Source organism: Erithacus rubecula (genome assembly GCF_903797595.1).
Source record: "Erithacus rubecula genome assembly, chromosome: 1".
In the NCBI taxonomy this organism is placed as follows: Eukaryota; Metazoa; Chordata; class Aves; order Passeriformes; family Muscicapidae; genus Erithacus; species Erithacus rubecula.
In genome coordinates, this window is record NC_136658.1 from 47,052,991 (window position 1) to 47,065,805 (window position 12,815).

General features: G+C 35.7%; 2 protein-coding genes across 3 annotated transcripts in view; one reads left to right on the forward strand and one right to left on the reverse strand.

Moving 5' to 3' along the window:
* The window catches only part of UBAC2 (UBA domain containing 2), an 85,944-nt gene that overhangs the window by 66,433 nt on the left and 6,696 nt on the right, over nt 1-12,815 (reverse strand). The window contains exons 2-4 of the mRNA XM_079307050.1: nt 10,646-10,773; nt 7,428-7,547; nt 6,886-6,992 (exon numbers count right to left, since the gene is read on the reverse strand). Of these exons, the coding sequence (XP_079163176.1) occupies nt 6,886-6,992; nt 7,428-7,547; nt 10,646-10,773 (355 nt within the window). The remainder of the gene's footprint in view (nt 1-6,885; nt 6,993-7,427; nt 7,548-10,645; nt 10,774-12,815) is intronic.
* On the forward strand, nt 831-6,107 carry GPR18 (G protein-coupled receptor 18). 2 transcript variants are annotated; one of them, XM_079307078.1, is made up of 2 exons: nt 831-934; nt 4,273-6,107. In XM_079307078.1, the coding sequence occupies exon 2, from the start codon at nt 4,317-4,319 to the stop codon at nt 5,280-5,282; it is 966 nt and encodes a 321-aa protein (XP_079163204.1). In that variant the 5' UTR covers nt 831-934; nt 4,273-4,316; the 3' UTR covers nt 5,283-6,107. The 2 variants fall into 2 exon arrangements, with proteins under 2 accessions (XP_079163204.1, XP_079163203.1); XM_079307077.1 differs by lacking the exon at nt 831-934 and adding an exon at nt 3,260-3,387 and having other exon boundaries at nt 4,273-5,635.

The window sequence follows — 12,815 nt, forward strand, 5'->3', positions numbered from 1 at the left end:
CACCTCCCAAAGATTGCCAGCCAGAGACCTGAAGCAACAAGCAACAAGCACTCTACACAGAATATGGAATGAGCTCCTTTCTGAATGGCTTTTCTAAAGGGTGGATTTTTCTTCCAACTGACAAAGAGGAAATACAGGAAGTTAGTCTTTTTTACCTATAATCCTTTGTGAATACTTCCATCCCACCTAAGATACCTGTTGCAGTGACACAGCTGACAGATTTTACTCCATTTTTACACAGGCTAAAACCTCTTTTCATACAGTATTTTTCAGCAAAGCTCTTGAATAAGCATGTTAAAAATTTAGACAGCAAATAAAATATAAAAAAATTGGTGCTGTGTTAATAAAATGTTGTAAGTACAGGCATAAACAAAGTTGTGTACTCAAGTGAATCAAACTTCTCATTTCAAATGCAGTGACTTTCTGTCACTTTCAGACTGACTACTATCCATGGCAATATAAATAAAATGGGGATTTCCACAAAAAATCCACCAGACTATGCTCTACAGAAAATACATTTACATCGTGCTTGTTAGAAACTTATGCATAACCAAGACGTGTACTCTTGCAGATACATTTTTATGGAAACTTTAACATAAAATATGCTTTCATTATACCACAAACATTTAAAAGTTGAAAAGATATGTAGTACAACAGCCCAGCCCAGTCTGACCACACTGGAAATATTTAAAAACTTTGACTGTTGAAAGGTAATAGAAATACCAGTTCACAGACACCACACTGATGTGAAATAGTAACTTTCAAGTATGACCAATAAAAGAGCTCAAAACTAGCAAGATGATGTCATTGTTTCCTGCCTGTGAAGAGGAGCTATTTTAGCTAAGTGAAGCTGAGCAAAGAAGAGGAAGTCCAAACCTTCTACAGATTTGGGGCCATGAAAGAAGCATCTCTGAAGTTTTGTAGAGCACAAAAGGTAAGTAATGATCTCTTATGCTGTACTAACAAAGTAACTCGAATGTTCATACCTGTTGCTAAGAGGCTTCTTTGTTCAGAAGCCAAACATGGTCATTAATGCTAGAACTAATGAAAAGATTTAATTTTTTAATGCACTTTCAAAATATCTGCAGCATTCTATAAATAACATTTAAAGAAAAATTATCATATTTGTAAAAGCTTAGTACTATAAATACTGTTGTTTAGGATTTTAACAAAAATTTTAGAAGTATGCAATAAATGAAAACATTGGTAAGTACATTTATCACTAAAAGAAACATAGTTGTTTTCATGAAACTAAGACCAGGAGATGGTGTTACTTGGTATCTCTGTGCTTCACTGAAAGCCATATTCTCCTTGGGGAAATGTAAGTAAATGTAAAGGACAGATAAAGTAAAAAGGGGGAATGGAAAGAGAGATACACAGATGGTCCTTTAAATGGAACCACAGACACCTAACTCACATTAAGAATCTGGAGAAAAAAATATAATTGTGATTTTGCTGTGAACATCTTGTTCTCATACAGGGCACCTAGCTGGCTTTCACAATTCACACTAGACATTCAGAATGTCAGTTATCATTAAAAAATTAAAAGATGGATAAAACATACAGACAAACAACAGAGGAATCATTCAGAATTAACCCAGATCAGTTTTCAAAAAAACAATGATTCCAGGGACTCTTCAGCAAGTGCTTTAATCAATACCAGTAAGGAAATACTCCCACTGTAAAAAATGGCAACTAGGGCAAAAACATCTACCCAGAGGAACCCAAAGATCTACCTGGGCTGACCTGGGAGATATCAACCTAAACTCCATGCAGACAAGTACCTACGAAATAGCAAAATATCTCCAATTGTGTATCAATACAGACAGGTAACTCATGCTTTTTAAAAATCTCAGTATTTCTTAGCTACATAAATGTTACATTTTAGGTTCTTAAAAATTAACTGGCATGCATTTAAACTCCCAAGCTGGGAAACAGTGTCTCCAACAACCAAGCAAAATAAAAAGAAAAAAAAAAACAAACAAAAAACCAGCCACTCAACCCTTTTTGTTACAGCAGGTCTGTTCTTTGATGTATCTCATAACTGTCACAAACTTGAATTAACCAGCAAACAAGACATGGAAAGATGATCACACCAGATTCAGCTTCCTCTCTTCCCATCAACATCAGGCTACTGGCTATTTCGAAAACATGACCTGACCAAAAACAGTCACTGCAAGTCCAAAGGAAACAAATGCAAAACAAAACTAAAATCCATGATGTTTCTTAATATTCAAGTGAATTTTTATATCTGTCTTACACATTACTACTCAATTCACCTGCCAAATCATTCAGGATATTGAGCTTGGTAGTTCTGCACTGTCATACACAATCACTAGCAAGAGAGAAAAAAAGCAGAACAAAAGAGAAAAAACCCCACTTACAATGTGCAAGGGCAGGGGGAGGTGTGTATTAAGCAATATTTGGACAATTTTGTGCAGCAGTAGTGAAAGTGGAACAGTGTCCCAATAATATTTTAACTATGCTGCTAGCACATGCACATTTTTTAGCATATGCCACCTAACCTTCAATAAGATTTGCTAGCATTCTTTAATTCTTTTATTTTTCTTGTTTTTAGAGTTCTTCACACAATGAAAAAATTGAGAGGCATTCATACAGATGTCCCCCAAACCTCTTTGTTGCATTACATACATAGCTTTTCCCATACAAAACATAAATTCTGTTGTATATTCTCATGTCCTTATCTGAGCAGAAAACATACCTTTTTTGTTTAGTACAGCTGAAAAAGACCTTGAAGTTAAGGGTTAAATATTTCTATGCATAACTTTTTTATAGATCTGTAAACTGGAGAACTGTAAGAAAATCAGAAATCCAAACTTCATATTTCAAGGCAGAAACTTAACTATATAAAGATTTAACAGGTCATATTTAAGTTAGTTACTCCATGGGTACTCTTCTCAAAAGCAGCTGGTATTTGCCAATGTCAAACCAGGATGTTAGATTAATAAACACTGGTTCAGTCCCCTATGTATTCCAGTAGCACTGAGAAAGTATTTGGTAGCATTACAGAGAAAGCATTAGCCAGATGGGTTAATAATAATAATAATGTTAATAACAATAAACCTGGTTTTTAATGCATTCTTCATTTCTGGAGATAAAACATACAGGAACTATGCAACCTTCTGCTCTTGAGAACAATTCTGGTGCCTAACAGATATTGTAGAACTTCTTTGGCTGTTTGTCACAAGTGGGAAGATCAGACAAACAAGTAATTTGTTCCTTCTTCTCTTCACAAAGCGCCACAGGACTGGGTAAAAGGCCAGACAAGAGGAACCCTCCCACATAAAGTCATGAAACTGTGACCACAGCAAGAGCCAGGAAAGTGCTGGGGGTGAGGGTTAAACAAAGCCCTCATGCAAACACCAGGTAAGGTCTGCCATCTTCATGGGCTCCAGAGCAAACCAGAGATCCTGTCCTTCAGCTCTCATCACCTCAGCCTGCACAGTGACATTTCAGATGTCCAACTCTTATGACCAAGAAGCTGTATGAAGGAATATAATTGTGCTCTGGGATAGCTGGTTACTAGACAGCAACTTTCCCCCCCCAACAAATACTGTTCGCCTGGCTGGAGACTGTAATGCTTCCCTTCTTTTTACTTTTTTAAATAGGAAGTCAATTAATCTATTCATTTTATTAATATGTTGGGTGGTGGTTCTGATGCCCTGGGATTAAACACTGTATTAGAAGCTATGTAGACATTTAAACAGTTTTTTAAAGTGTTTTTTGTGAGCAAACACCTGTTCTTTTGGGAGTTAAGTAGGTCATACACAGACAAAAGGCAAATAGTCTTTGCATATCCAAACGTCACTACACGCCATGCTGACTTGCTTCTATTCATAACTAGTTTTAGTCAAGAATTTTTTAATAGACAGCTTGAAGAAACAGTTTCTTTAGAAAGTAACTCTCGTAGCTCAAATACAAATATTTCTACAACTAATTATGAGCTACTGATGCACACCACAAATGTCAATCTTGACTTTTTGATCTCTTATATTAAAAGATGCCTTATGTAATTAAAAGGTTTTATTAAAACATGCTTATAAATACTATTTTCACAAGTCCGACAATCCATATACTTCCCTCAGAGGATGATAATGTATTTGCAGTCAGAAAAAGCAACAAAGCTAGAACATTTCAGAGCTAAACAATAGTTTCACCACTAAACACCACCCTAAAACAATCTTCCTGTTTGTTTTTAAAGACAGATTTTATTTGTCTGAGAATAACTTCCCATATTTTATCTAATTGTAGGGTATTTATGGACTGCAACAACTATCCCTAAGTTCAATTAAACTATGATGCCAGAAAATCCCCACCCAGAAGAATACAAGATTTCATCGCTGGTCTTCTACAGCTTTGTGTTCACAGTGGGATTGTTGGTGAATGCCACTGCACTATGGGTGTTCAGCTGCACTACCAAGAAGAGAACAACTATAACTGTATATATGATGAATGTTGCATTACTTGACCTAGTTTTTATATTTTCCTTGCCCTTTCGGATCATCTACCACGGGACAGAGACGTGGCCTTTCGGAGATACATTCTGCCGGATCCTCGGGGCTTTCACTGTGTTCTATCCTGCCATTGCTCTGTGGCTGCTCGCTTTTATCAGCGTAGACAGATTTATGGCTATTGTCCAGCCCAAACATGTCAAAGAGCTAAAAAATACAAAAAAAGCCGTGCTGGCTTGCATTGCAATCTGGATAATGACCCTCTCAACAACATCCCCATTGGTGTTTTTACGATCTGATCCAGACCAAGCCTCAAATTTCACCACCTGCTTGAAAATGCTTGATATCATCCATTTAAAGGAAGTAAATACCTTGAATTTTTGTCGCTTGATTTTTTTCTTTTTGATCCCTTTGTTTATCATGATGGGCTGTTACCTAGTTATTATTTATAATTTTATTCACGGCAAGACTTCTAAACTGAAGCCTAAGGCCAAGGAGAGATCCATAAGAATTATAGTTACTCTGATTGCTCAGGTGCTCATCTGCTTTGTACCCTTCCACATTTGCTTTGTCTTCCTGATGCTGCAAGATGAAAATACAAGTTACAATCCCTGGGCTGCCTTTACCACCTTTCTCATGAATCTCAGCACATGCTTGGACGTTATACTGTACTACATCGTTTCCAAACAATTCCAGGCAAGAGTCATCAGTGTAATCCTTTATCGCAATTACCTACGAAGCGTGCGCAGGAAAAGTTTTCGAACTGGAAGTGTAAGATCACTCAGTAATATGAACAGTGAAATGATATAAAAAGAGAAAAAATGTCAAGGGACTTTTACAATGCAAACAATTTTTCCAGATTCTAGCACTTGGCTACACAGAAAAATGTCCTATAACCAAAGGTAGCAGATATATTTGTTGCATTGTTAATATGACAGAAGCAGAATAATAATTTTTCTTCCTTTTTATTTGCTCAACATCTTTTGTTGTTTCACCTGAAATGAACTAAAACTTAGCATCAGTGTTTAACTTTCCAATGCTTTTATCACCTCAAACAACTGTGACTAGTGTCAGATGTGAAAGTGACTATTAATATAATAAAGTAGACAAGACTGAAGAATTATGATGCAATGCATATATTAATTTTTTATATTTGCATCATCAAATGCTCCTGAAACTACTCTATATCCCACACTTCTAAAATTAACTTCATTTTCTCAAGATCAAATTCATTGTGACTTAATGAAAAGGCATATGTAAGTAACATTTATACTTTACTTAATTAAAATCTTCTTTGACGCAGATTTCTTATAACTGACTAGATTATGCAGTCATAAAAACACCATCAAAGGGTACAATGACAAAACTGTTAATTACCTACCTGTGGGTGTGATGTGCACATTTATGACACCTTATTTTGCAAAAAGTATCTTTTTACACATAGAAAAATATTAATTTCTCCAGACACATTAGCAGCCTATGTCCTAGCAGCAAACTCTAGGTAACAAACACAAGTAACTGCAGTAGCTACTCAAGCTTTCAACTTCATTTGAATACCCACACACTACAAATAATGTATCTTTGTAATATCAAACACATGCTTTTTGTCCCTTATAAATCCGTCTTTAGATACTTTCAACAGATGCTCTGGAAAAGTAGAAATAAAAGTAGCCTAATATGGTGCTTAATACTAAAAAGTCTTACTCCAAGAGTTTTTATTAATTACCTCAGAATGTGGAACACATGGAGACATGAGTGTCTGTGATCTCACCTACCAAAAACTTAACCACAAAGGGTTGCAAGCTCTGTAGTTCTACCATAATATGCACATATTTTATTAAGTGCAGAAATCTCAAACATAGGTTATGCAAAACTGAACCACTGAACGCCTTAAAGATGTAAGAACTTCAGCTGCAAGCACGAAATGGAGTAGCAAGCTCTGGCATTAAACTTTTGAAAGACATAAAAATTCCAATATGAAATGCATGTGCATTTAAAAGTGAACATAAAGCACGTGACTTACAGTTCTGTTGCATTTCTTATTTAAGACAGAAATCAGCACAACCGGATTCTAGTTTTTACAAATTGAATGGATCCATACAATTTAGACTGAACAAATATAGCAATAATTTGTGCACTGCAAGCCATTGCAATAATGTCAGCAGAAGAAATGAGACTAACAGATTGAAAACTAATCATTATATGGATAAATTATAAATTACACACAAATCATAGCTAAGAAATAAATGTTTGAAATTACACCAGCTGTGCCAAGAACCTTTACACTTCAGTGCAAAAGAGAATTAAATTAATCTGAAGTATTACATGAAGAAAGGTTTTTTAAAATAAAATCTTCAGAAAACAATCCCTTGAAACTATATCTAAAATAACCAATTCATTAGAAGCTACTTACAAACCAGAAGGCAAGCTGTTGATGGTGATGCCAAATATATATTGCGTGATTTCTACAAGGAGAAGATCAAACAAAGCTGAGAGCATCCAAGCGCCCAATAAAAAAGACTGGAAAGAAAAAGGTTAACTTGAATCAATTCAACAGTTTCAAAATAAGGTTTTAATATACCTCTAAATACAAGAAAATATAAGAAAACCTCTATACTAATTGAATTAAGACAAATTCAATCTTTAACATAATATAATTCCAGGTCTGCTTGTCTAGATACTGAAGAATCAAGAGTAAGATTGTTCCCAAAATTAAATTTGATGGGTCTGATACCTTACAATTGATACAGCTGCAAACAGCAAGCAGAATAATCCACTGACTGCAAGTTATTATCAATATAAGTTAAAATTTATCAAAACCACATTATCTTTAAAATCCTTTAACATGTATTTCTATACAACATGCTAGAAATAAAGCTGCAGTATTCATCCAAGAATATAAGACTAAACTGTATAGAAAAGTTTCTATTAAAAACCCCCAAAACTGGAACTTACTGAAAATTTTCTGCTGCCATATCTTCTTTCAAATATTCTGAAGTTGTAAATGAGCAGACTGCTGCAGAATGTGTCTTTCAAATCAAGACATATTGTTCTTCCACATACAAGTCTCCAGATCTGGAAGGTTAATGATCATCATGTTAAGTCACTCCTTCTTCAAGAAAATTCTTTACAGAATTTGTGCTCAGAGGGAATGCAATACTTGAGTCAGATAACAGAAATGCAGCACAGTTGAAGAGGGAAATACAGAGAGTAGAATGTTATGGAGGGATCAAGAAGTCTCTTTAAAATATTTTCAAGGCATATATCTTACAGTTAAAATAAATAAACAATTGAAATTAACTCAAATACACTTCCAGGTTCCTAATTTACACTTACAAATGAAAATGTAAATCACAACCCTAGTGAATTTAGAGTTACAAAACAAAATATTTTTGAAGCAACCTCTAGATACAAACTAGTACAATGTAACTGTTCTAAGAAGGTCTAAACAGATGAGCTTGCTCAGGGCCATGTCTTGAACATCTCAAAGGATGGAAACTGTTCTTCTGTTCCACCAGTCTTACAGTAAAAACCTTTTTTTTTAAGTGGAATTTCTTGTATTTCAGTTCATGCCCATTGCCTCTTGTCCTTTCACTGGAGCTGGCTCCACCTTTTTTGCTCCCTCACATCAGGTATTTACATACACTGGTAAGCTCTACCCTAAACCTTCTCTTCCCCAGGTTAAACAACCAGCCTCTCCTCATCATACCAAACGCTCCAGCCCCTGACCAGCCTGGTGGCCCTCCACTGGACTCTGTGCAACATGTACAGATTTTCAATTTTGTACTCAGGACCCCAGCACAAGAGACAACACTTCAGACTGCTCTCACTGAGACTGACAGAGATGATCACCATCCAGGCCTCTTTGTGAGGCTCTTCCTAATGCATCCCAGGATGCTGTCGGGCTTCTTACTCACAATGCTGCATTGCTGGCTCATATTCAATTTAAGCATCCACTGGGACCCTCAGGGCTTTTCCTGTAAAGTGATTTCCAGCTGCTCAGCCCACAGCCTATACTGGTGCATGGTGTTACTCCTCTCTGATGCAGGAGTTTGCAATTGCCTTTGCTAGACTAAGGTTCCTCTTGACCCTTTTCTCCCACTCTGAATGGCAGCAGAACTAACAGGTGTAACAACTACAAATCCAGGTTTTACATCACCCACAGAGAATGCTGTGCCCTACTGTCCATGTTATGAATTAAGACTGTAAATAGTATTGGCCCCAACCCACTTCACTCACCATTCTCACTATTCCCTGTCAACATGCCCTATTTTAAATTCTAGCCTGAGTACCACCCCTCCTGAAATCCAGACTGGCAGGGCTATGACCTTGCAGCTGAATATTTCATGACACACACTAACTGAGCAGCCCTCCCACAGACTATCAAAGGCTTCTAGCTTTACTGTCCTTTGCTTTAGCCAGCTTAAAAAATACAAAGATGCAACGTAATAGAGATCTTTTACACACAGCATCTTCACTGCTCTTGAGGGCCCTCTATTTGGCAGACAAGGACCTTTTTAGTTTTGGACAGAATATATTTTGCCTTCCAAATCAAATGTACTCTTCTTCAACTGGTAACTTTAATTTGTGAGCTCTCTACCAGCTTTAAGAAGCATTAAAATCCAAATCTGAAATGTTTGTTCAGCTCCTGAAAAACACATTAAACATATCCTTGCAGGTGAATTTATTCTAAACAAATTTTTTTAAGAGTTCTCATTTGAATATTGGCACCAGACAGGAGTTAAACAACCTGTTCTCTCAGATCTCAGAGGTACTCAGTAATACCGTATATAGCTTGCTCCAAAGGCTGTGGCAGTAAGTGAAACAATCTCATGAAATAAAAAAGCCAAACTCACAAATTCTCCAAAGCACCACAAAAAAAGTGTCATAGCTTTTACAGATACTTGCAAGTCTTTATGGTTAAGATACAGTAGAGATGTTTTCTTTGAATAAAATGCAGCTACTACTGTTTTTCAGCAGATCAAACATATGGAAAGACAGGATGCCTCTGAAGACAGACAGCAAAACAAACAAATAAACAAATCCCAAACCCACACAATTTCCATTTAAAACTTGTATAGTTTCTCAGACTTTTTCATTCCCCTCCCCAAACACTTGGCTGTAACATTTTTAAAAGGCAGACATCATTTATGCATTTTCACTGTACAACATCAGCAAGACACTTTGAAAATATGAGTAGTGCTCTTCCAGAGTTGTAATTTATTACTACAATAAAGCTCTTGTTCCTGACAAGAAAGATTGCAGAGAGTGCAATAGCACAGAGCATCACTAGCTAGGTCTAATAATCTTATAAAGCTTACAGGCTACAGCTGGCATCCTCAAAAACATTAATTTGACTACATACCTTTTATTTGATGCAATTGTAAAATCTGTGGAATAAGATAAAACACAGAAGCATTTGCTGACCCTTCTCTACTGAGCAGTAGTTTGTCACTTCCAAAATTTAAAAACATCCCAAAACAAATGCCCATAGAACTTATTTAATCACTTCTAAGTGCATTGTTTCAACATTTAGAGCTGATACTATAGAATGTTAAATGGAATTTAAAATAAAATCTTACAAGATACAATACCTAAAAGATAAAGTATCTTAGTTTAAAACAGGAATGAGTGAGAAATTAACCAATTACTGAAAAGTATAACAAACTCCCCCACAACCTGGAATTTTCAATTTAGAAGGAGCAGTTCTATTCAACAGACAAAGTTTAATTTTCCACAACTACAACAGAGAATGTTAAAATAACATTGTTAAAATAAATAATTTATAATCAGCATGCCTAAGCAAAACAGCCCTCTTCAGCCTCAAAAATTAGGCACAATAAAATACCAAAATACTTGTATTATTAAAAGTGTTAAGTCACACTTCATTCACAGCAAGTTCCCAAATGCCAATGCCTGAAAGGAAAAGATAATACAAAGTAATTTCCCAGACAAGAAAAAGAAGTGAAAAGCTATGTTAATTGTTTCAGATCAGTTTTTCTCATGTTTTCCAAAAAGTAGCATACTGGGGTGACATAAAAAAAGGTAAGACCAAGCTGGTCTACAGCAGTGAACAAAGGGAAAGAACCAGAGGACAAACAGAGTGTGGGGAAAAATTGCATAGAAGACCACAGTTTGCAGTCTCTTTTCACACAAAGTGAACAGACTCTTACCTGAAAATCCTCTTTTACAGCTTGTAGGTTATACGCAAAGAACTTCTGATAGTGTTGGAAGAGCAGAGTCAATAGAATCGAGATGGCACTTGGGACTAGTAACAAACTCTTTGACAAAGGCGCTTTATCTTAAAAGAAAAAAACAAATAAACAATCAAACCATTTTAGAGAAAAGTCTTTCATATTCAAAAAATGACATATTTAAACAGGTGACTGAAAGACATAATAGCAGTGACACCGCCTTGACTTTTTAGTTCAACAACTTCCCAAGTTCTCAAAAACTTGCAAATAGATAGGAAGAACACACTAATCAAAGGAAATGTTTAGAGATACTACTGACAGTTAAATATTAACCAGACATTCTGTTTCCAACATTGTCTCGTGAAACTGGCTACAATTAAACCTAAATTCTTTGCACCTATACAGAGGTCATGTCCTCCTACACTGCCCTCTATGGCTCAACTGCATTTCAGGAAATAAAACAATCACTCTTTTTTCTAGCAAAATATACATGCACATCTAGTTAAATACTTCTGTTTCCTTTGCATTAGGGATTAAGATTAGCTTTTTCTTAGAGGCTCTGAAGCAGGAACCACCTGAATAAATGGACTTTCTCCCCACTGCACTTAGATCCACCATTCAAGGAAACATAACAAAGTCAATTTATATGATATCCATCTTCCTTCCATTCAATCATTACAATTATTCATAAAAAAATTACTAGATCAGGATGTTTGTAAACATCAGAACTTCTTTCCCTCTAGGGGCATGACTTTCAGAAAGGACACTCAGAAGACAGCAAGCAAAAACCAACAAAATCTGCAATATACATTTCACATTTACTAAAATTTGCCAAGTAGAGTATTCCAGCAGGAATACAGCCAGCAATTCACCCTAACCTGGTGGTGCAGCTGATACAGTAAAACACAAACTCTCACCCAACAACTCAAGCCAACACAGAGACTGTAAAATATTATTTATTCTACGACTTTTCTCATTTTCACATATGCAACTGGAATTACATTTAATTCCTCTCCGAACACCTCAGCTATGGCACAGAATCCATTCATTCTCAGACAACTGTTTTTACAGGGCACTAAAAAGTCCATATTCTATTATCATTCTTCTTAATATAATAAAAGGAGCAATGAGATTACTTTAAAAGTACCAATGGGGACTAAAGAGCAGGAGCACAGAAGGAACAAAACTGCATGAAACAGTGTAATACAATAAACATTCACTACCTATCAAGATTAAAGTGAATAGCATGAACAATTTTTTCAACATCTGCTGCGCACTAGAACAGTGAACTGCTAGAAAAAGCAGATGGCACCAAAGAAAATATTTCAATTATGGCACAATCCCACTGCCATTGAAAATATGGCTCTTGCTGCATAGTTTAGGGATGGTCCTCATCCAAGTATTAATTGATGACATCAACAATTACTTTGATGGGCACTATTAGCTATTCACCACCTTGAAGTCTGCAATCTTCTGATGTTCACCATGGGAAGAAAACATCTCAATGTGTATCATAATGAAAACTTGTACTTAAGACTATTAATTCAGTCCACACCCATACTTTTTGAGTTAATTATTTACACAAGTAGTTTCCATTTAAGCAAGTATGGCCTTGAAGAATCATCCTTTTATAGAAATTAGGCAGTGACTTGGACTGACACAGGTTGATGTTACTGTGCTAAATATAAGCTCTACTTTTATGATTGTATGAGACACCCAGGCAGAAAGTCTGGCTGATTCTTTTTATTTTAAGGCAAGAAAACTGTCCATATTTCAATCTAGTACTTTTCCTTAGTTTTGGGGTTTTTTTCCTCTCCAAAAATAAAGTCTATATTCTTTAGATATCCTTTTTTTTTTTAATTATCATTCCACTGATTCAGTTGGGCTTTTTAAAACCATCTGAAGCCATCAGAGTCCTGTACAACACTGGGGAGAAAAGAAGCTGGAGCTTCCTGAAAGCTACTATGCAGACAATGCACATACATACTCATTTGAAACCTCAAGAAATACTCCTTCAGTTAACTTAGTTAAATTAACATTTCTTAATGTGGAAAGGTCAATTTTATAATTAGGATACAGATTTTTGATACTAGGAAGTACAGTGTAACTCAGAAGAATTGTAATAATCACAATAGTAAACATTTATAAA